Source organism: Ustilaginoidea virens, chromosome 4, assembly GCF_000687475.1.
Source record: "Ustilaginoidea virens chromosome 4, complete sequence".
Classification (NCBI taxonomy): domain Eukaryota; kingdom Fungi; phylum Ascomycota; class Sordariomycetes; order Hypocreales; family Clavicipitaceae; genus Ustilaginoidea; species Ustilaginoidea virens.
Window position 1 is genome coordinate 878,842 of NC_057319.1, and position 23,386 is coordinate 902,227.

At 55.4% G+C, this 23,386-nt stretch overlaps 6 protein-coding genes across 6 annotated transcripts; 3 read left to right on the forward strand and 3 right to left on the reverse strand.

Moving 5' to 3' along the window:
- Positions 1 to 303: 303 nt before the first annotated feature.
- On the reverse strand, positions 304 to 2,348 carry UV8b_04773 (uncharacterized protein; the record flags this gene model as incomplete). Its single annotated transcript, XM_043142271.1, has 3 exons — positions 304 to 1,528; positions 1,649 to 2,216; positions 2,282 to 2,348. The coding sequence occupies 3 exons, from the start codon at positions 2,346 to 2,348 to the stop codon at positions 304 to 306; spliced, it is 1,860 nt and encodes a 619-aa protein (XP_042998205.1).
- Positions 2,349 to 6,591: 4,243 nt separating this feature from the next.
- Positions 6,592 to 9,251, forward strand: UV8b_04774 (uncharacterized protein; the record flags this gene model as incomplete). Its single annotated transcript, XM_043142272.1, has 3 exons — positions 6,592 to 6,693; positions 6,780 to 7,168; positions 7,238 to 9,251. 3 exons carry the CDS (start codon positions 6,592 to 6,594, stop codon positions 9,249 to 9,251), a joined length of 2,505 nt encoding a protein of 834 aa, XP_042998206.1.
- A 1,093-nt stretch (positions 9,252 to 10,344) lies between these two features.
- Positions 10,345 to 13,352, reverse strand: UV8b_04775 (uncharacterized protein; the record flags this gene model as incomplete). Its single annotated transcript, XM_043142273.1, has 3 exons — positions 10,345 to 12,313; positions 12,413 to 13,034; positions 13,127 to 13,352. The coding sequence occupies 3 exons, from the start codon at positions 13,350 to 13,352 to the stop codon at positions 10,345 to 10,347; spliced, it is 2,817 nt and encodes a 938-aa protein (XP_042998207.1).
- Positions 13,353 to 15,703: 2,351 nt separating this feature from the next.
- UV8b_04776 (uncharacterized protein) lies at positions 15,704 to 16,989 on the forward strand (the record flags this gene model as incomplete). The annotated part of the gene is made up of 2 exons (XM_043142274.1): positions 15,704 to 16,190; positions 16,313 to 16,989. 2 exons carry the CDS (start codon positions 15,704 to 15,706, stop codon positions 16,987 to 16,989), a joined length of 1,164 nt encoding a protein of 387 aa, XP_042998208.1.
- A 390-nt stretch (positions 16,990 to 17,379) lies between these two features.
- UV8b_04777 (uncharacterized protein) lies at positions 17,380 to 19,181 on the reverse strand (the record flags this gene model as incomplete). Its single annotated transcript, XM_043142275.1, has 3 exons — positions 17,380 to 18,882; positions 18,990 to 19,044; positions 19,105 to 19,181. 3 exons carry the CDS (start codon positions 19,179 to 19,181, stop codon positions 17,380 to 17,382), a joined length of 1,635 nt encoding a protein of 544 aa, XP_042998209.1.
- A 2,501-nt stretch (positions 19,182 to 21,682) lies between these two features.
- On the forward strand, positions 21,683 to 23,253 carry UV8b_04778 (uncharacterized protein; the record flags this gene model as incomplete). The annotated part of the gene is made up of 3 exons (XM_043142276.1): positions 21,683 to 21,852; positions 22,051 to 22,567; positions 22,639 to 23,253. 3 exons carry the CDS (start codon positions 21,683 to 21,685, stop codon positions 23,251 to 23,253), a joined length of 1,302 nt encoding a protein of 433 aa, XP_042998210.1.
- Between the last annotated feature and the right edge of the window lie 133 nt (positions 23,254 to 23,386).

Below are 23,386 nucleotides of genomic sequence, written 5' to 3' on the forward strand. Positions count from 1 at the left end.
TCACCGTGCCCGAATTGTGTCCCCTGTCCCCTAGCGTACGGTACTGTAGCCAACTCTACATGCATTCAATATCTCAACTACAGCTCCTTCTCCGCGAGTCAGCCAAACCCTTGGTATCGACAACTTGGCCCAAAACTTGCACTCTCGGCGTAGATGCCTGGAGCCCCAATAGCAACGCCCACGCCCGATGCTCCAGTCAAAACAGCGAAATCAAGTACCACTTTGTCAACAAACCCTTGGTTTCATAGACGTGAAAAGAAAAAATAGGGACAAGGAAAGATTGCTCGAATACAAGAGAGGGTTTTAGTGTGCGCGATAGTCGGGTTTGCGAGCCATGTTGACCGGTGGAGGGGGCTCATCGTCGTCAACCGGGTAGGGAGGAATGGATGACTGGGATATGCGCGAAGAAGTCGGTGCGTGCGCCTGACGGAGGCGATTACCATCTGGCAAGGGAGTTTTGGGAGGCAAAGGAGGAGGTTCGATTCGCGTCGGCGGCGGCGCTACCTGCTGTGAGGGAGGCGGCCTCGGAAGCTCATCGAGGCTCATGACGGCAATCTTGTCCGTGTCGGACGAGATGTAGTACTGGTTAGGCGATGGCGCCGATACGAGCAAACGATCGGGATCGTCTCCCAGGGGGGTCATGGCCCCCGGATTCCTGGAATTGCCCGTGTTGGGTCGTATACGGTCGTGCGAGCTGCGAGGAGAAGCCAGCTGATTGGAAGCAACCTGCAAACTGTCGGATCCGGAATCGAATGACGAGCGGCTTGGTGGACTACGTGGAGGCGGCGACGAAAGCGATGTCGGCATATCGCCAGGTAACTCGACGGCGAGCGGCATGTCAAAGTTTGTCGCCGACGTGGATTTGACCAGTTCCGGGATACCCAGCTGAGCGCGGTCCCATCTGAGCTTGGCTTTGAAAATCTTGGCCAGCTTGGTAGAGATGCCCTGAATCATTTTCTGCTCCGTTTCCCGAGCCATGTACCTTCTGGTGCCTGTGCTTATGTCTCCCAGCCGATGCCATTCGTTCATGCCGAACTCGCCGACGCCGACTTCCACGTTTAGCCGGTAGTAGGTCTCGACGTTGACGCCGCGTTTGATGAGATGCTCTCTCAGCATGTACTCGTGGATCTTCTCGCAGCCTTCAATCTTGGCAATGAGTCGCCTTCGCGCTTCGGCAAAATCCCCCAAGAAACCCTCATACCACGCGTTTTGGTTTGAATCGCTAGACTTGGGCCGCTTGCCGGTTCCGACACTAACAAAAACCCCGATTTCGCGACCGGGCCATTCGTTCACCACAGCCTCGTCCAATGCTTCGGGCGCAGGGTTGAAGGTGCCTGAGCCGTCGTCGTGGAAGATGGACTGGCCGATGCGGATGGGTTTGAATGCTAGACCTATCGCGCTGGTCGCACGTCCGGCTTGCCAGATCTTGCAGTCGAATTCCGGAGGGGGCTCACGCCTTGAATCGTACGATCGCAGCATGGCTGGTGGTGATCCTCTGGGGGATCCTTGATATACGGCAGTGACTGCTCTATTCAAACGTTCAGCATGTGATGGATCTCCCACAAAAAATATAAAATAAAATAAAATAAAATAAAAAAAGGGGGCGCTCGTTTGTCTTTTTGACCCGGATGAGAAGATGCAAACATACGTCTTGGTTCTTGTTTCCCGCGCATCGTACAATCTGGCGTGCGGGTTGCCGTGCCTTGGATTAAATGCCGGTCGCGCCAGCTGAGCTGATGGACTTCGAGCACTGAAACTCACGGTGCTCGCGTTGCTCGCGTTTCGTCTGGGTCCGGCCGCGCTGGAGTATTGCGCGGGGTTTAAAGGGCTCATCAGGTCGACTTCTTGGCGACCATCGTTTCCTTCCCCTTCATGAATGGTGTGCTCCTGCACGGCCTGCTGGATCGCCTCCTCGAGCTTGCTGGCTTTGAAGAGCGTGGATCGGTAGGGGATTCCGGCAAATGTTTTGTCCGTCTCAAACACCATTCGCGTCATGCGCACATAGAGTTCCTTGCATGTCTCCAGGTCAAGGCGCATCCGGCCCAGCATAAGCGCGATCAGACCGCCAGTTCCGGTTCCTACGATGAGGTCGAAGTGGTCGCACGGCTTCGGGATCTCATGACGTCGCGGAGCTCGACCTTGGACCTCTACGAAGGTTCGGTGCATCAACTCCTGTACGATTATGAGCATAGAATAACCCCGGACGCCTCCTCCATCTTTGAACTTGTCAGCAGCCGAACGCGCAAGAGTACTTGCAGTGTTGGGGAGGACAGCTATTCACCTAGCGACAGGACTCGCAATGGTGGACCCTTGGTGGTGTCCTTCCTTCGGACACCATAGGCGTCCATGGCTAGATTGACGAGATTCCGTCCCCGCAACTCGTGCAATAGCTGGGACGGGGGATAGTGCAAAGGTTGTGAGGTTGTCGCAGAGTTGTTTCGTGGGGCTGAGACTGTTATGGCGGCAGCCTTTGATGACACTTGCTGCGGTGCGATGTACGGATGAACAGACGAAGGCGGGCAAGCAGTGGTGGGAAAAAGTAAGCCAGCTTGTTGAAGTTGTCGGGGCGCAGAAGTCCAGCCACTCTGGGCACCTGTGCGGAGTACTCCGTACTGTTACTGTGATGCAACCCAACGCGAGTTGTCGCCCTCTAGGTAGTTTTGCTGACCATGTGTTCATGTGTTCTAACTTTTTGATGGTTGGAGGCGAAGGCGTCAACTTACCAGGCGGGGCGGGGCGCAGGTCGGGCGGATCGTGGTTTGGTTTGTAGTTTCATCTCGATGGCTCCTGGTGACTTATCCGTAGCTGAGTTGACCAGCGGGTTAACAGGTATTGACATGTATTCGCTCGCTGAGCCTCCCTTGGCGGGGCAATGACTGAGCAGCGCCACTTCGGCCGATTCGGCCATGCCCGTTCATCAGGTTGCGACTCAGACTGGAGGCTTTTTTTTTTAAATTAACTTGAGCACCAGTTAGTAGGCTACATGTACTTACTAATGGAGCCTTGATGGTTCAACTGTGATTTGTTGGCGCCAAGGGGCGAACGAAGCTGTGGCTGGGCCTGCCACTGGTTTTGGAGGCCTGAGGATTGATGACGATACCAGGCTGAGAGGCACGTCGTTTGGCAGCTGCGTCCGTCTGGTCTGGCAGCCGCGTCCAGCAGGCATCAAGAGGTATTGATATGTCAATATATCCAGACCCTTGAGACCCAAATCACGGCACAACCCACCAGAGGGTCCCAAGCTCTGCCGACTGATAAATCAGATCCTGTCCAGCTCAAACGACACCGAGCACGGGGCACGGAGTACACCCGTACCCATCTATCACGCCGCGCGCAAGGCTGTGCAGCCTGCTGCTGCAGAAAAGGCAGAAACGCGGATGGTCCGGAGCCCGGGACGTGGCAGCAGCAGGTACGCGCTTACGGCGTCATCGTCGGTTTTGCGCAAATGGCACAGAGGGCGTCTGGTACCATCTGTGTGTGTTCCGCCCCTTGCTACGGGGTACAGTATAGATAGACATGAAATCGACGTTTCCGTTCCTGCTTTACTCCGCTGGATAAGCAGTTGGTTGACCAGGGGCATTGATTGTGCCATGCCGCTCCACACAGCCAGGGCCAAAAGCAAACAAGAAGCACGCTTGATTGCCACAAAAGCCGCGATGGCTTCGCGATGCGTATCACGGTGGAATGCGGAGTACGGCTTGCCGCAATGCCAAGGCCTGTCCTCGTCCCCGTCATATGTACCTGTCAGCGTCCCACTTGTGGAAACCGAAGTTGCCAGGCGCCCAAGGTAATATGTAATCCCTTTGACAAGAAGTCGCAGCTTGCCTCACAAATCAACCCTCTCAGACAGCAGCACTGTAGCCTGTATGGGCTTTACTATTTTAGCCATCGGAACTTATTGCATGGCCAGCGATCCGAGTCAATCCTAGCTCTAAAGAAACGAACTTGTCCGCTTGCGTATGCCCAAGTCTTAGCTCAGCGTGGCTGCGTGCTTCACCAGTTAGTAGTAGTGGTAGTAGTGGGCGACGCCGCTTGCTCGTTCCTTTTACCACGAGCAACTCGCATAATGCAACAACTCATTCAACCCCAGTGTCAGCAGATGTTCGTGGCAGAACTCCGTTCCAACACCTGCTCAAAGATGCGAGTGCTTCGGGGCCAAACCGCCTACATCGAGATGACATGTTTCAGGATACTGGTCGGTTTGCCATCATAGGAATGAGCATGATGGAGCACGTTGGGGATAGTCACCACCATGATGTCGACTTGCTGGAAAAAGGACGACGACGGTAGTCAACCTGGCTGTTTACAATTTGCCCCCTCTCGTTTTGGACGGGGTAGCACGAGTTTATTCTTGTCACACAGTCTTTTCCGAGCCGCGATTGCTCACCGCCTCTGTGTAAAGTAACTTTGCTGGAACAAAGTTCGAGTACTACGGAGTAGATGTTCATCCATTGGGCATCAAGTTTCGTCAAAACAGCATCAACATGGCCAAGCCTGCCGGTGGAGTCCAGCAAGGCTGTCGAATTCAAGTCAATTCCTGCTAGCCACACCGCTCTGTCTCTCTCTCTCTCTCTCTCTCTCTCTCTTTTTTTTTTTTTTTTTTTTTTTTTTTGTCTTTCTCTTTTTTTTTTACCTGCCATGGTGTTCCCTTCAAGGCCATCCTAAATGGCCTACCTATCCTTGGTGCCTCATCTCCCGATTGCTGTCTCGGTTGGCCGCTTCGGGTCCAAAGACAAGCAGGACTCAACACCACCCAAGGTACTCCGTACCTGGTAGCGCAATGGCAGCTGTCTCCCAGGATGGCAGCCTGGTCGCAATCCTTTGAGCCAGTATCGAGGTAATTGCCGGCTTGTGGGAAGTGTTGCCAAAAACGTTGGACACGGACAAAAATGGGCTTAACCTTGCAGCTTTAACCCATAATGCCGAGGATCCCTTCCGCGCCTCAACCTGGGCTGATGGGCATCAAGAGAGACCCCCTGATTTGGCGACTTGGGGCCACCGTTCTGCTTACTACCTCGATATCCAGATAGGAAGAGTGGAGGATGGGGAGTATCGCGAACTGTGCTGGATGTATCCGGTGGGTAGGCCTGCTGGCATAGACGTAGACAGTTCCTTGCAGAGATGATTGTTCAGCCGTCCCTCGCTAGATAATGATTACTCATGGCACGCCCAGCTTCATGCTGCACTCGAGGCGCTCATGAGCCAAATGACCGACCAATTGCGCATGCATTTGGAGAGGCAATGTTTGGCCCGGAGGCGCGACCGTGGCTCCTGCCCAGGAGGAGCAGCCCGCAGCATTGTACTGTATTACTCCGTACAATCCCGCAAGCCGTACAGAGTACCCCGTACCGCCCAGCCAACGCAATGCCCGATATGTGCAATGTCGGTTCGGGTTGGCGTTGCGGGTATCGACAATCGACAATCGACAATCGAGGGAGGACGAGGACGAGGACGATGACGAGCCCTCTTCACACCCCCCTTTTCTCTGACACTCGTATCAATGCCATTTCCCATCCTCCCCCGCCCGCATCGTCACTCTGCCATCATCTCTGATGTCGCAAGGTGCTTGTGTGGAATACTGGTCCCCTCGATTCGTTCGTATTGATACTCCGCAGTAGAGACGGTACCTTGGGCATAAGCAGGTAGCGCTGGCGATTAACAGGCAAGGCAGGGCAAGGCACAGGGCAAGGCACAGGGCAAGGCAGGGCAAGGCAGGCAAGGCAGGACGGAGTAGTTCCTGCCGCACAACACGTAACAGACGCTCAAGGTGGCTCGGCTAGGAGCCAATGGCAACGGGGCACGCCCCCACTGGTGCGCTCTCCTGGAGCACCTACAGGCTTCGCGAAGCCTAAACTCCTAAGCCGGGCTGCCCCAGTGCCTGGTTTGAACCAGAATCCTTGCCAACTAACTACGTACATTACATGCATGTATCAATTCAATGCCTTCCGACACAATAACCCCATAACCCAGAGTCCCAGACGACTTTAGCTTCCCCCGGCTGTCCTGTCGAGCACGGCACATCCAACCCACGTCCGCAAAGCAGCAATTGCAAGGGATTTGTTCTTGCCGCCTAGCTCCAACACGACTTGCCGACGGCCCTCCTTGGCCCTAGCCGTGGCAGCCTCGCCGACGCCAACTACTAGTCTTCTTCACACTTTGCTAAAGTTCTCGACTAATTGCAGCCTCCGAGTCCACCTTCCACCTTCCACCAGACCCTTCCCTCTCCCCTCCCCTGCTCTTCTTGGTGGTCCAATTCTGCCAGCCAAGCGTTGAGACCAATCAATGGCACCTCAAGCAGCCTCTTGTGCACCGCGCTTCGCTGACTTGTCTGGTATCTTGTTCACATCGTGTGGCTGAGAAAGCAGGCACGCCCATCCGTCTGCCTCGTCCTGACTGACGGCCCCGGCTAACAATACCGCCTTTCCAGCTGTGGAGATCCAAAGCGGTCCACGTAGCTCTCCAGAGCTCCGTAGGATTTCCTCTCTCTTTCTTCTTTTCCTTCTCTGCCATCCGCCAATTGCCCTGTCCGATTTCTTCCTCTGCCGCTGCCGCTGCCGCTGCCGCTGCCGCTTTGTGGTCTTTCACCTGTCGATGGAGCCATCCTCCAAGAAAAGGAAGTTGGCTCCGAAAGTCAACGCTTCACCGGCCCCCAATTCTCAGCCCTCTGTTCCTCAGTACACCCGCGAGCCGTCGGTGAGTCACTGCAACCGACAAACCTCTCGATACAAACCTGTCCATAGGGCATGCCACATGCGTAGCAAACTGACACGACTTGTCAGCTATCACAAGGCCAGCATTATGCAGTTCAAGAAGCCCCGCTCATTGAACGGCAGGACTTTGAATCCTTCGCTCGCCATCTCCAAGACGCTGCCATGCTTATTCAGCGCCAGACTGAACGACCGCCTCACAATGATGTCTCGGTACTACTGCTGAGCTGGGAGGAAGACCGATCTGTAGATTACGATGTTTTAGCCTTTCAGCAAGTACTGGAAACCAAGTACAACTTTTCCACCTACCGATGGCAAATTCCCACTGTGCCAAACCCCAGCATCAAGCTCGGCGTGCAGATGGCTTCTTTTCTGGAGAATGCCAGACCCAACCACTTGCGAATCGTTTACTATGCTGGTCATGGATATGTCGGCGGCGATGGCCATTTGTACTGGGCATGGTGAGTCTACCAAGAGGGGGACGGACAGAGGCATTCTTCAGCCCTGTTAACATGCTGGGGACGCTCTAGCAACGCTCGCGATGACTCGGCCAAACTCAAATGGGACGGTGTGAGATGCTTGTTTGAGGATGCACAATCTGATATCCTTCTCCTGCTTGACACCTGTGCTATACCTGATCCTCCCACCTCAGGGAGCCACGGCATAAAGCAAGGGATAGCGGCAACGATGCCCGAACACAATGCTCTCGAATATAGCGCCCGCTCTTTCACCGCCAGCATGATTGAAGCCTTTGTAGCTCTGCAAAAGCTCTACAAAGGACGACCGTTCGGCGTCAACCGGCTGTTTGAGGAAATCGTTGCGCAAAAGTACATGCGCGCCGACGCCGCATCTGTCCAGCCGCAACTTCCACTGCTTTTCACTCTCACACCTGGTCAAAGTCGTAATTTGATGTTGGCCCCTTTGCCTCCAAGACCAGATCCTTTTATGCAAAATGGCGGTGACGTGTCAGATGACCAGGGCAAACGCGATGGAGGAGATGACCTGATCGATCCAGAGTCGGTTTCTAACCTTCGATTTGACGAGAATCGGATACTCGTTTGCACCACCTTTGTCGGTGATGCTAGTCCTGACATGTCCTTTTTCCAGCAATGGCTTCAGAACACGCCACCGCTTGGGTCGAGAATTGCCGTGGAAGGAATGTTTCTAGGCCCGCCGACTATGCTTCTGATTTCCATGCCTCGCTCAGTATGGAGCATTGTGCAGCACGACAAAGTTTGCTGTTTCTTGGGATACATCAGCTCCCACAATATGATTCACCTGTATGAAAAAATGTTGGGACCTGGCGGCGTTCGGCCCTTTGATAAGAAAATAGAGGATGGAAAGATTCTTGTGCAAGCAAGCGAAGTTGGAGCTGTCACGCCCGCGAGGATTCATGGAGATCAGGATACCCACGAGCGCGTCTACCACGCTCCCGGTCCTCGAGAGGAAAATTTCAAGGCCGAGGGAACAACCCTACTCCCTCAAACCAGCCCACCTCTGCTGCCCTTTGGAGTGGAAGCCCCTGAAGACGAGGGTGAGGTGGAAGATACCGCCGAAATGCAAGAGGCAGCAGAGCAGCTCAAGGCCCTTAGTCACGTGCAGCACAGAGGCAACGAAGCTGCGCCCGGAGAACGAATGCGCACTATTTTACCCGATTCCGTCTCGGAAGCAGCTCGCGAGAATGCTCGGCTGTCCCAGGGACCAGGCGACAACATTGGACGTGATTCAGCCACATTGATGGACATGCAAGTGGCTCCCGGCTCAAGAGGCAAAGGACGCCGGCGTTCTCTCACGAAGCAGGAAACACGATGCAGCCACTGCAGCCATGCACCGTTCAGGGATTCATCATCGTTGCGGAAGCACATTGCTGCCGCGCATACAAGACCCTTTCCGTGCGCTTTCTCCTTTGCCGGCTGCACAAGCACATTCGGATCCAAAAACGAGTGGAAAAGGCATATTGCCTCTCAGCATCTCTGCCTACAGTTTTACCGGTGCTCAGCCTGCCCCCAGGCCACGATTGAGAGCAAAGGCAATGAGTTCAATCGCAAGGACCTGTTCACGCAGCATTTACGCCGGATGCACGCGCCTTTCCAAATCAAGAGGGCCATTTCGCAAGGTGATGAGCAACTGCAGTCAGAATGGGAAACGCACGTCAAAGGGATGCAACAGACATGTCTGGTCACAAGACGTCAGCCTCCTCAGAAAGCTGCATGTCCGAAACTTGATTGTCGGAAAGAGTTTGATGGCCAAACCGCGTGGGACGAGTGGACAGAGCACGTCGGGCGACACATGGAGAAGGGTGAGGGCCCAGTTCTAGAAGTTGATGGCTTGCTAGTGCAGTGGGCATTGGACGAGGGAATCATTGAACCGAAAGGGGACGGGGAGTACCGCCTATGCTCCTCATACTATCCACTTTCTTACCAGAGCAGCTCTGGACCGATGCTGGGCCGGAACGACTCCATCTTTACTTCTTTGGCAGACTCTTGTCAAGTGGATGAGGTTCTGGCAGTAGGAGAGGCGAAGCTGGAGGTTGACGAAGGCTGATACCAGGCCTACGATGACCGCGCAAGGAGCCCTGCGGCTCCTCACTGTTGAGTAATCCCCTTCTCACGGCGGAGTACATGCAAGACCGAACAATTTCGGAACCCTGTACTCGATGCATACATGCAAGCTTTGCAGGCCTTGATAAGATGACGAATTAACGACGCAACGATTTACTCATTACACCGGCATAAAGGCCACATACTTACGGGGCCCGGGACACGGATTTACAGGAACACATGGCAAGCCTGCTGCCGCCCTTTGTTCCTTCAAACTGTGTTTAATGACTTTTATGTCGGGGAGGCGGGAGGACAGGGAGGGGTGGGTCAAGGAAGAAGTTTATGACTGGCGAATTTGGCATTTTGCATTTGCATTTTATGGGATTTGGTTGCCAACCATCCCGAGAAGTATGAGCCAACCTATCGCGGAGTTGGGGGAGGCAACAGCCGGACTCTTTGATTCAGTCGCTTATGAAATGTGAAACGGGATAAATCGTTGCGCGACTGTTTTTGACTTTGGATTTGCGTTGAGAATCGAGACGAGACGAGGCGACTGTGTATGGATTCCGAGCTTTGGATGAAGAATGGAGACGACGCAGTTTCCATGGTCTATATTACGTGCTGCTTTGATTTGTGTTCCAACTCAATCTTATTACATCCTGGTGCACTTGTCAAACCTTGTACGTGTTGGTACATGTCGGTAAGTCTTGTGCATCTTGTGCATCTTGTGTATCTTGTTACATGTTGCTACATTTATTTTGCTACATCCTGCTACATCTTGTTGCATCTTGTACATTTTTATAATCATGTCACATTTTTCATCATATCTTGTACATCTTCATCTCAATGCACGATACTTTGACTTATTCGTCTTGCTCCTCCTTCTTGATCGCGATGCTTTCCAGTTCCTTTCCGTCATGCGTATTGCGAGTCATTTCATTCATCATCGGCCTCAGGCAGTGGGCCTTGCTCAAAGACGGCGATTTGTCTTTGGAAACTTCCCGTTCCTGGGGAAGGAAAGAAAGGAACAGTAGTGATCGCGAGTGTCCTTGGCCAGAATGCCGCGTTTTACGCGCTATCCGCATCAACTTCCCCAGTCATGACTCAAGGGCGTTGAAGGTGGCGGCCTTGTCTAGGGGGAGATTCACGTCGTACGTCGACGAGGCTGGCTCGTCGCCGCCGAGGGAGCGCCCTCCCTTCCCCTTGCTGGGCTTGCGCTGCAGCCCCAAGAAGGTAATCTTGGAGATTCGCGCAGGCCCCTTGTAGTTGAAGACGCCGTCGATGGACAGGCAGCCGTTCTTGTAGGCAAAATTGATGAGGGAGTGCCGGCCCTTTTGGTCGATGGAGACGCCGTCGTCGAGGTACAGCTGGCCCTTGGCCTCGCCCCTGGGCCCGTCCACGGGGACGATGAGCTCAAAGTCTTGCTTGCGGAGCTCGGCGGTGGTGTAGGTGGCGTTGAGGCGGGCCGGGAGGATGACGCCCGCGCGGATGAAGAGCGGGATGGTGGTGGTGTTGACGTCCCTGAGGGTGTGGACCTTGGCGCCGCCGCGGACCGGCTGGTGCGTGTACCAGTCGAAGAAGAGGTCGTTGGGCAGGTAGACGTCGACGCTGGTCGAGCCCTGCTGCGTGACGGGGGCGACGAGGAGGCCCGGCCCGAAGAAGTACTGGAGCTCGAGGGCCCACGTGGCCTTGTCCCTGGGGTAGTGGTAGAAGACGGGCTGGACGGCGGGGGTCCCGTCGGTAGAGGCGCGGTACATGGCGGTGTAGATGTAGTCGAGGAGTCGGTAGCGGACGGCAATGGCCCTGCGGGCGCTCTCGGCGACCGAGTCCCAGAGGTAGAACTCCTGGGGGATGGACGTGTCGCCGTTGTGGTTGCGGTAAAAGGTGGAGAAGGCGCCCAGGGAGGCCCACCGGGCGCAGAGCTCCTCGGTGGTGTTGCCGCCGAAGCCGCAGACGTCGGAGCCGACCATGCTGAAGCCGTAGATGGAGGTGAAGGCGAGCATCTCGCGGATCGAGTTGCGGTACATGTCCCACGAGGAGAGGTTGTCGCCCAGCCAGTGGCCGACTTTCGATCCCGCGCCGGAAAATGTCGAGCGCGTGATGATCATGGGTCGGAGACCAGGGCGGCGGGCGAGCATGGCTTCTCGGGAGGCGATGGACATCATGGAGCCGTACATGTTGTGCGTGTCGTACATGGCCAGGCCGTTTTCGTGCATGATGTCCGTGTTGACGGTGTGGTTCGAGAGGCCGCCCTTGTCCGCGTTCCACGAGTCCTGGTAGGCGGCCTTGTTGTGAATGGCGTATTTGGGATAGAGAAGGTCGCGTCCAGGGAGACCCTTTCGATTGCCGTTTCGTGTGGCTCGAGCCTCGGGCTGCCGCCCGTCGTTGTTTCCAGCGGAGCGCGCCAGAACGTCAATGTCGCGGGGTGATTCGGCGACGGGAGAGCGGGCCAGGTGAGGCAGGGCGCCCCTGGAGCGCTTGCAGCCTGTGCTTGGGGGCTGGAAATCGCAAGGCCAGCCGGGTAGCTCTCTCGGGTTCTCGCGGACAGGTGGCGCTGGCGGAGGATACCCCTTGGCGGTAGCATATGGGTCGTCGCAGGGGAAGTTGCAGGGGAAGCTACTCGGCTCATTCATGTCGATCCAGAGAGCGTCAATGTCCACGCCGGTCTTCTTGTCGAAGAAGCTGGCAAACATTCCGGTCCAGTACTTTGCAATGTTCTTGGAAAACCAGTCGGGAAAGACGGTCACGCCGGGCCAGACAACGCCAATCCAGACGGAGCCGTTGTTTCGCTTGAGAAAGATGTCGTCTTGGATGCCGACATGCAGAGGGGCGTAGTCCTGATAGGCGACTGCGGGATCTACCATGAGGATATAGTGCTGGTCATGCTCGTGGAGGTGGGACACGAGCTGGCGCATCTTGTGCAATGGATAACGCTCGGGGTCTAGCGAAAAGACGCGACGACGGTCCATGTAGTCAATGTCTGTCCACATTGTTTCGAGCGGAATGCCGGCCTTGCTGTAGTTGTACACTACCTCGGCGACTTCATAAACGTCGCGGTAGCCGTACCTAGTGTGTGCGTTAAAACTTGCCCCCCCCCATCTTAATTTGAGACAGGGTAGGTGGAGAGCGCATCGACATGGCGTTGTCTACGGGGGCCACACGTACCGACACTGATGGAATCCCAAACCCCAGTAGGGCTGCATTACCGGGTTCCCAGCAATCTCGGCATATTGCTGGGCGACCTTTGTCGGCGTGTTGCCGGAAAAGAACCACAAGTCAAAAACGCCTCCGAGAGTGTTGTACTCGAGGTACTGACTGCCGTCGCTGGTCTTGTCAATCATGACATCCATGCCGTTGGAGTTTAGCAAGAAGACACCGTGGGACCCGGACTCTCGGTGCTCGAGATAAAAGGGCTGAGTACCGTACAGGTTTGCACCTTCGGGGAGAGCAAAACTGTCTTGGTTCCACATGGTCCGGATGTACTTGGTGGTGTTGAGTCTCAGGGGATCAGAGTGCTCGCCAAGGCCGTACAGGTAGGGGTCCTTGGGCAGCTTGGTACGCAGACGGAGATACTGTGATTCGAACACCAGAGAGGCGGCGGATGTGTCGAAGAGAACCTCGTGAGAATGCCGCCTGCTCACCTTGAATGAAAATGGGCTGGCTGTGTAGTGGAACTGGAGTTTGCTGCTAGAGGGAGAAGATTTTCCGGTAGGACGAGGGAAAACTGCTTCCGGGACTTGGTAGACCTGGTTTTCCTCGTCTTGAATCTTGACATGAAGGCGATTGTCTGTCGAAAGATGAAGAGTAAGTTTCTCGATTTCAAAAGCATTGGCGCCGTGACGCAGGGCAAAGCTCGGAAGAAGAAGTTCAGGAACCCACCAGACTCATAGGTCACTTCTAGAATAAGATTCTTCAAATCCTCGCCGTAGACGTTGCACGCTTCGCCGGCAAGGGAAAGGCGGGCCGTCAATCCATGGGCAGAGGTCTTGACATTTGACGCCTTGTATCCAGGACATTTGGCGAGGGCATTATCGCCATCGCTGCGATTGATGACGGCGCCCCCCGATGCGAGACCCGAGAGTAGCAGGCTCTTCCAGTGCTTCATGGCTGCCACCCCCAACGACGGATGCAGGTCAGGTAGAGCGGTGTTGGTCGTGGGAACAAAATGACAGGAATAGTAGGGGCGAACGGGAACCCCTCAGTACGACGCTGGAGAGGAGCATTTTGCGTTCTGGGGATCAGCGAGCTTACTTATAAGCGTGGGAGCTTTGAGTTGTTGCGCAAAGGATTGCCAGGCCAAATCCCCAGTACTACCAGGCAGGACATGATGCCGTGCAGGCGGCTTCCTCGAACAAAGGTCCCCCGACCCATGGGCCTCCGTCTCCGTCATTGCCGCCATCGGCTATTCCACGACGATCCATGGATAGGAAAATTTTTGACTGGCCGGGGTAAAGAAAGGGGGGGGGGGGTGCGTGGGTGGGAGACTAAGAATCGATGGGCCCATCCATGACAGCTAAGAGGTTTGCTTCATGACAATGAATCAAGGTAGGGTAGTAGGCATGGGATGTTGCAGATGCGGACATGGAGACTTCATGTTGTCTCTGGAGGGCTGGTCGACTGACCTGACCTGTCGTAACCAGCCGGCTGTTGACCGAGTGCCAGGGCCCTGGTGGAGCTCCGGGGGACGATGGACCGCTGAAGAAGGCAAGAGACAACACCAGGACCAGCTGAAGCCAGCCAGATTAGGACTGCTTGACTGCTTGGCGTCCACAACTTGACTCGACGCAGGCTTGGCGCAAAGCTGCATCTGCCCGCCCATTGGGCCGACGTGCAAGAGGGCCATGGCAAAAGTCCATCCTAAGAGCCATCACGTGTGCACTGGCTCTGGACTTGGACTTGGACTCGGACTTGGACTTGGAATCCGTGCTGCAAGCCACGGATGAAAGTCGAAGCGGGATATTGATGGCTTCCAAGTTGAATACAGTATGACGTCCGTTTCTAATTCCTTGCGTCATAACCCTGATTCAGTTGCAAGCCTTTGCCGAATCCGTCCATCGTATCCCTCGCTCCACTGATGGGATGGGGCCTCTTGGCAAGGGGCGTGTCTGGGCGTTGTTGCCTTCTATCATGTATACTGCGAGACTGCTTGCACCAGCAGTTGCAGATGCAGTGGCACCAGACTCCAACTGGACTTATTGGCGTATTGCGACCTGGGACAAGTTTCCCGAATGGCCCGGGTTTCACTTGCTGCACAGTCCACTGCTACATCCTTATTTATTCGCTTGCTTATCGCGCATCTTTGCGGGTTGAATTTGGATTATTGGTGGCCCATGTATGTTGGAAAGATCGCAGAGGCTAGCATTATTGCGTCAGGGTTCAGGGCTCAGGGTTCAGGGTTCGGTTCAGATCTTGAGATGGGGTGGCGCTATAACCCGTAAGGCGGAGGAAAAGAATTGAATGAACCGCTCGACGCCGGAAGCAACATCGATCTCCTCGTCTGGCTTCGGAGACAAGCACCGGTCGGTCGGTGACTAATGTCAGGCAATCGCCGCCGGCCGATGCGAAGCTCTGGAAGATTCTCGCCGAAAAGTAAAGATTGGCTGACAACAGCAATAAGCAGACAGCAGACAGCAGACAGCAGACAGCATCAGCACAATCGCCATGCCACCCACAGGCCCACTTCTTTCCAGTTGCATGACTTGGAAGTTGGAACCTCGCACGCCCTTCCGCTCCTGCCTGAGTTTGCAAGTAGAGTGGACTTGTTCTAGGCAGGCACGAGCGAGACGCTCCAGTCGTCTAGACGCATGCACTTTCCGACTGGAGTCAACATGAAGTCACCCAGACGTTTAATGGTGACGCTGGATAGATGAATGGCTAGTCGTATGCTGGGGCACCTTCCTCTGCACCTCCTAATCTCATCTCTCATGTTTCCCGTTTCCCGTTTCCCATGTCAGAGACGGAGCGGAGGCAGCCTCTCAATCCCATTTACCGTCCGAGAGACGCAACGCAGCTAGCCTCACTGCGAATTGTACGTGAATGATGCTCAGTTGGGACGAACGGCAGCTACATGTCATTTGACTTGATGGACCGACCTTAGCTCTGTCCGTTCAGTGGCGACGTCGACGTCAGCACGGGCAAGCTTCCATTCCCCGATCCCACCCCTTTTTTCAATCCATGAATTGGAGAATGTGTTTTCGAATACACAGACGAGACACAGACAGACAAGACAGGCCATGCTCGGCAACTTGTCTGCACAGACCTTCGCTTGAAAGCCGCCAACCCCCCCAGACGAAGCTCAGCAACCACTCAACGCGCTCCACCCTCCACCGTGAACACGGTACCGTACATAGGACCGGGGTAGCGCCAAATCCACCAGGCTGAACGCCAAACATCGCTCTGAGCAAAAGGAAACAAGTCCACCCAAACCACCCCAACCGGATCCGATCTCACTCCACCATGACCTTTGCCTTGCCGTCGAATCCCGGCACGGGCACGACCAACAACACTGTCCAGCATCCCCAAGTGTCGCAGGTGCAGTCGCAAGCACAGCCGTCATCGCAGCAGCATCACCGTCAGCAACCACCGCAGCCTCAGCATCACCAGTACCCCCTCTCTCAAGCTCAACAGGTTCGGCACCAACAACAGCTTCAACATCAGCAGCAGCAGCAGCAGCAGCAGCAGCAGCAGCTGGCCATGAACGGAACCAACGGCGCCAACATGGGTGGCGGAGGACCTCCCATGCACTCTGGTCCCATGCCGGCCGGCCATCAAGCAGAGCTGAATTACATATACGGCATGGTGGAAGAGCTAAGCAGGCAATTAGCCGACAACAGGCGGGTGACGGAGGACATTGTCAGCGGACTGGGCAGAGTGCGCAACAGAGCCAAAACCCAGGGGCTGTCGAATGATGATTTGATCAAGTCAGCTGCTGCTGACCTTCAAGGTATGGCCAAACACGGTGAATATACCAGACACGAGGGGAAAAAAAAAAAAAGAACGGAGGGAAGGAGCCAAAAAAAAAAAAAAAAACCTACTTCGCCGGCCAACTGATTCGCGCCTCATTAGCCGACGAGCAAAATCTCGATACTCTCATCTCGATACTCTCCGAATCCCTCGAAAAAGCAAACTTTGCTCGCGACGCCAACGCCGCCCTGCTATCGCAATACGCCAACGCGCTCGCCCTCATGCTCAAGCAATTCCACGAATACAAGACCAAGCACATCTCCGATGTGGCGACATGGCATCGCTCCTACAGAGGCCAGCTAGACGAAGCGCGGCAGGAAAATAGCCGTCTGCGCGAACAAATCTGGGAGATGCAGACGCACGCCCGCCGAGCAAACGAGAACCTGCGCCAGTTCCGACGGAAATACGACGAAAACGAGAATCGATGGGAGCAAAGGGTGGAAAACACGGCCCTGAGACAGGAGCTGAGGTTCTGGAAGAGGATGGCCATGCCGGAATTGCAAGACGACGACCCGTTCTGGAGCGATGATGACGACGTCATTGACCCTGCCGAGAAGGAGAGATTAAAGGAGCTAGAGCGGAGAGCTGCACAGGAGCAGATTATGGGGGGGCAGATGGAAGAGGATGCCGAGGGAGCTCAGGCTCACCAGATGCCTGTGCCTCTGAGCCTGATGGGCGGGATTGCTATGCAGAGAGACGAGCCGGGTGCAAGGGCCATGCCTATCCTGCCGCCGAGACCGTCGAGTGCGGCGTCAAGTACGGGCTCAACAGGGCAGTAGAGACAGCAAGAACGAGCGGTGGTTCACTTTTTTTGGCATAAACGAAATGAAAAGAAATACCCCCTTTTTTCTATGTAGTGTGTTATTTCAAGTGGTAGCGGGGCGCGTCTGCGGCAGCCAGGATCTGAAAAACAAAGCAAAACAAAACAGAATAAACATTGCAATCCTTTTGATTCTGGTTTTCCTTCATTTGGCGCTTTGATATGCGGTTGGGTTCTGTCTTTGATGATGTAATAGAATCCCTGGTGAGCCCATTGTGCTATCCTCGCCTACGTGTAGTCTTCATGCAAGCCAATACTTCTACAACTTGTATACCACGGAAGCGCCAAAGCTGGCAAAGGGTCATCTGTAACGGCGCCCCCCTATCCATCATTCGAGACAACGCAAAAGTTAATAGCCACTTTGCTCCCGTCTTCCGTCGCCATGGCTGTCATCTTTGGAACCAGCAGCAGCCTGTCCGGCCTGCTCAATACCATGCTCGTCGCCGCGCAGCTTGGCAAAGTAAGACTTGATGTCCTCTGCGCTGACAACCTTGCCGCTCTCGGCAAACTGCTGGAAGAACGGCTTCAGCTGCTCCTTGAGGTGGTTGTACGCCATGGCGCCCTCGATGGCCCTGACGCGGTCCACGTTCCGGAGAGCGCTCTCGCCGCGCTCGAGGAGGCTGCCGCTGCCGTGGGTAGAGCCGCCGTGCTGGGAGGCGCCGTCTTCAGACAGGGGCGGCTCGTAGACGTCTTCCTCTTCCAGGAGCTGCGGGTGGGTGTGGAGAAGCCGGTAGCAGTCTGGGCAGCGGCAGAGCTGGTCGCGGAAAGCTTGCCCGAAGAAGAGGCTGAATCTAGCAGCGGGCGGTGCGGGCAGCTGGGGCAGCTTGCAGCCGAGAGGGGGGGCGGCCTCTGGGCGGCTGGGTGCTCGCTGGTCGGTGATGGGGGCGGTGGCTGCGAGGCCGGCCGGTTCGGATTCGTCCTTGACGCGCTTGACGCTGGTGGGGGGTTGGGCATCTTCCTCGGCCTTGCGTTTGCTGCAGCCGTCTGGGGGGGTGGAGGGTGTCTCGGGCTTTGCTGCGCGCGCGGCCTCGTTGCCGGACGGGTCGAGGAACACGGCCGGCAGGAAACCAGGAGTACCGACGTAGCGTTTGATCCAAGGATGGGCGTCGACGCATTTGTAGCAGAGGAAGCCGAGGAAATCATCCTCGTCAGGAAACCCGAAGGGCATGGGTGGGTCGTCGTTGGCGTCGTCGTCTTCAGCTGCTGCTGCTGCTGCTGCTGCTGCTGCTGCTGCTGCTGCTGCTGCTGCTGCTGCTGCTGCTGCTTCTCCTGCCACGGCGTCCAGTTGGTCTTCGTTGCCCTCCGAGATGGTGGCCAACCCGTCACCGTTCGCCCCGCCTGCTCCCTTGGTAGATGGCTTCTTTGCATTGCCCATTTTTTCATACCATTTCGGACCCAAGCCGACGAGGCAGCCGGGATGGTACCAGTCCTCGCCGCAGCCCCCTTGTTCAACGGTGCCCAGCCCTAGGCATTGGTACATGGTGCCTATCTGACTGTGTGGATCGTAATCGCAGTCGCAACCGCAAAAGACGTTGCGGAAGTTCTTGTTGTACCTGTTGTTGATGTCGGGCTCTTCCGAATGCACGTTGCCTCTGGTGTTGTTTTCGCCGTTGGTGCGCAGAGTGCAAGGAGACTCCCTCGGGATCCTCGTGGTTCCGCAGTCGCAGGTAAAGTTGCGCTTCTGAAAGATCTCGACAAGGCGGTGCTGGCCGTGGCACTGGACCGAGCAAGCATAGCACAGGCCTGCCGGCTTCCAGTCCGGGGCGTCGTCTGTCGGAGGCGGATTGCACGTCAGGCAAGAATAGACTTGCTGCCGCAGCGGTCCGAGGATCTTGGTGCATGATTCGATGCTCTGCGCGAAGAGGTCATTAGGGATGGATGCCTGCGTGCACGCAAGGGCGGGCGCCCGTAAGAAGGGGGGGGGGGGGGGGGTGATGCGATTCCAGTCGGCCAACGTACGTAGGGCAAGGCTTCGCGCGCGTCGGCCTCGAGCAGCTCTTGATGGCGTAAAAAGCTGCGGCTCGTTTTAGGACTCGGTCGCGCGTGGAGGAGGATGGGAGTGGTTCAGACGTACTCTGCTGCCGTTTGGGAATCCTCCGCGGCGTGGTTGCTGGCAGAGGCCGCCTTGCCTGCTGGCGGAGCCGTCGCCATGGCGCCGGGCTGCTGCGTTGCGCGGCGCGTCGCGCGATGCTGCGGCGGAGCTTGGGAGCCGGGACCGACCGAAATTGCGCGCGGTTGTCAGCCGGTTGCGGTGGGCGAAGTTGTGGGAAAATGCGTGGCACTGGGTCAGCGCCAGCCTTTACTGCCGCCTGCCTGTAGATGGATGATGTTGGTGGACGACGGTCGCGAGCATCATGTTGCGTCTGGCAAAGAAGACCAGTTCCGGAGAGTCGATGCGGAAGTCGTGCCGTTACAGTGTCAGGCGTACAGTGCAGCTGTATGGCAGTTGTATGGGCTGGCTGCCGATACCCAGGCGCGCCAAAGGAAAGAAGTATCTCCACTCTGCAGCTTCTATGCAAAGGTACCTCCTGCCTTTCGTTGACTCCTTACCCCCGCGTGAGACGTTGGATGTCACTTGCGAAGAAATTTATATAGTGGTATCGCTTTACACAGAAGATGATGGAAAGAGAAACATCTCGTTTATACGCGATATTGTAGAAAGTACCGCCAAGTCTCTTTACACGCAAGTTCATATGAAAAAAGTACGTCCATTTCTATTCATGACGCACCTCTCTACAGGTGCAGGTACCTGCATGTTTTCGCATGGGAAGCGACTTGTCGGATTATGTGCATGTAAAAGTACCTCTCCACGAAGCTGTACCCATAAAGTGACCTCTAAGCAAGGCGTACTGTACTGTTGACGGTTACTATTCTTCCATTCGAAACGCCGGCCAAGTCACTGTGCTAATTAGCGCCGCTGCAAAATGGGGACGCGCTCCTGCTAATGCGGTGTGCGGTGTGCGGTGCGCAATCGGCTATTCACTCGGTCGGTCGCATCGATCGGTCAATTGCTATAAAGTCAGCTGCATCATCGTTGTTAAAAGATTCGCGCGCGTTTTGCGATGCCTGTGCTGCGATGGGCCTGACTCGGAGTTACCAGACCGTAGCATGTTACTTTAGGTACCTACCTTACCTACCTCTCCATACTAGTACGAAGTCACCTGCTGACGGTGGATCCGCCATGAGACGGCACTCGGTCGGACGTTGGCAGGACTCAGGAGCCACCCACTCGCACACCGCCTCCCCCCCCCCCCCCCCCTCGGACATTTGACGATAGCAGCTTTACGAGACGGCGCGCCATGCCTCATCTGAACAAGCCTCAACGCTTGTCCATGTGTGCCCGTCATGGTCGAGATGGGGGTCTCTAGTCGTTGGATGCTCGGCCGAGCTGACACCATGCATGCGGCAGCTCGTGGGGAACGAGGGAGACAAAATCCTGTCACTCCAAGATCCATCCAGCGAGTCGACGCTTCGGTTTTCCCTGCAGCATCTTGCAGCCCGGGTGCCAGCCACGCGATGCGGAAGCGAGAGTATTCACACACGGCAAAGGAGACGTGCGGAGCGAGCGCCTGCTCGGTGATGAGGTTTGGTTCCGGCTCCAGGCGCCTGGAGACGGATCGACTGAAGTTTGGACGCTAGCATGTCCTTTCCGCCACACCAAGTCTGGGTCGAAGGATGCTTGCCAGCGCAATGCAAGTAAGACGACATGGGAACCGAGGCACCATGACTCAATTCATCGGACACTATCGATTTGCATCGGACTCTCTGCACTGGTCAATATAAACGAGGCAGAGATTGGATCATCACCAAGACTCGACACTTTCCATCATGAGTTACGGCCCTGGCTGCGGTACGCGTCTCTGTCGGGCTCATGTGAGTCTCTTCCATTTCTTTCCCTGGCACAACAAATTTCTCCTGGTAAAAATGCGAGACTAACCCGGCGGTTTCCAAGACATGGACCCTCTCCAAGGCATGCTGCAGCAAATGGCTGCCTCCCTGTCCGGCCAATCGGCAAAGCGCGTGCTGGTTCATCCTTGTCCCCTCAACTCCTTTCCATCGAACACCACCCTGTCGAATGCTTGACCCTTTTTAACGCTCGAGAGCTACAAGCCGACAGACACTATTATACTCCGTGCTTCAGAGTCCGTACGGAGTACGCTAAACACACCGCACAGAAATTGGGGCCAGAAAGTCTACCACAGACGCGAAACCACCCCCCTTCCCTTCCTCTCCTTCCCCCCTAGCAAAAGACTTGTTTCACATCCACTCTCTCTCCCTCACAAACAGTAATAATATCGCCAGACGGAACTCCTATCCCGGCTCCAATGTTTCAATCGGTCCTCTCCAGAAGTCCGAATACCCTTGGTCCCTTTAAGCAATGCGTTGCGCGGCTCATACGGATTCCACCCCTTGCTGGCTGACACGACATGGTTTTTATGGTCGCAATTCGCAACCAGTCATGGTTGTTTTCTCTTTTGTCTTATTCCCACCGTCCCCTCCTTTTTCCCATCCTCGACATTGACATTTTCCCTCCAACGACGGCCCTTTCTCTCCCCTTCTGGGCTGCGGATTACCGCGCCGGCCATGCATTGGTCACGTGGCGTTGAGCAACAGGTTATCATCTTCACCCAGCCCGTACCGCGTTCACCGACATGGTGAAGGATGCCTCGATATGGACCATTGTCCACGCGGCCGTGACGGGCTTTGTCGTTGTGCCAATTTTCATGGTGGGAGTGTTGACGCTGGTCCTCGCACGCCAACGTGACGATGCAGCACGCAAGAGTTTTAGGTGGTTAAAGTGGTGCCATCCTCTGTTGCTTGTGTATGTCTGGGACTTGATTATTCATTCATTTCTTTTTCTTTTTTTTTTTCCTTTTTTTTTTCTTGTAAATTCGCTCATGTCGTCATTTCCAAGGGCGCGGTCGCAGAAGCAATCGCCGAGGCGTGTCACACCCATCCACGGAGGGAATTAGCTTTACTACGACTTGACTCGACTGGGGCAACTGACAAACTCATCCAGATCACTCACCTGCATAATCGCAGCCGACGTTCTCAACGTTGTTCTCTTCTCCTGGCAAAACGACAGCGGCTACTACGACACAGCCCATCACACGCACGACGAAATCAGCAGCGTCATCCGATCAGAGCGATACTTGAGTTTCACCGGCAACCTGTTCGAGCACCTCGTCGACCTGATCTTTGTCACCGTCCTCGTCGAGCTGGGAAACGGGCTAATGTACTCCCTTGATCGCCAACCATCAGCCTATCAAGCCAGGTTACGATACGCATCCTACGCCGCAACCATGGTTCTTGCCACTTTTGCGCTCACCTATTTTGGGCAGCCGACAGCCGCTTGGATGGCGTATTGGAATGGGTCGGAAACCAACTCCAGCTACGCGCAGTTGATTCAGTCTCTCAAGGTCGTGGGCAAAATTGGTGCCTCGTTCTACATCCCCTCGTGGATAGTTTCCATTTGGCAGGTGGCGTACGCCTCGTTTGTCCTGCACAAGCACAAGGCCGGTGTGCTTACGCGACATGTATGTTTCCGGGGCTCACTCCAATGTGCTGCATCAGTGAAGGGGTATTGACCAAAAGAGCTCAAATATAGGTGGCCATTCTGTACGTCACGACAGCAGTGTTGGACTTTATTCGATGGACCCTCTTTGTCATACTGTACGCGCAGTTTATTCTTCCTGCATCGGACAGCCCTTGGTGGTGGACTCTTGTCGACGCTTTGGGAAACACGTGGCTTCGTTTTGTGCAGCTGGTCTTGCTGCTCATCATCGGCATGCGGAGGAAGAAGGGAATTTGGACGACGCATCAACGGTGGATGGCGACGAGCATGTCGAACGAAGCCTCGGACATGGCCTCGACGATGGCAGGACCGTCCCCGACGACGGCACCAGGGACAGCTTATCATCACGCTTATTACCCGCAGAGCAAGCCTGTCTCACCGGCATCGACGGAACCAGCATGGTATGCGTCTCAGGAAATGCCAGCGTGGCAGAATAACGAGCAGGCTATGCCGCAGCCCGTCATCATCATGCCTCGGGAATTCGAATCAATGCAGTACCAATACGTACCTCACCCCCTTTTGGGGCCCGGATATTTGGTGTTGAAGTCGCAACCACAAATCCAAGAGCTGCAGCAACAACAAGAGGCAGAACAGGAACAACAGCCGGTTACGCCGATAGATCAAGCCACGGGGCAAGAAACCGCATGACCTGCCTGCCTGCCCATCAACAATCATTTCGTAGTCAGGGGGCATTACGTTACATTAGACCAAGCTAGGATCCTGGCGAGCACGTTTATCATCATCTTTGTTCCTTGCTTGTTGTTCTGTTTGTTGTTGTTTG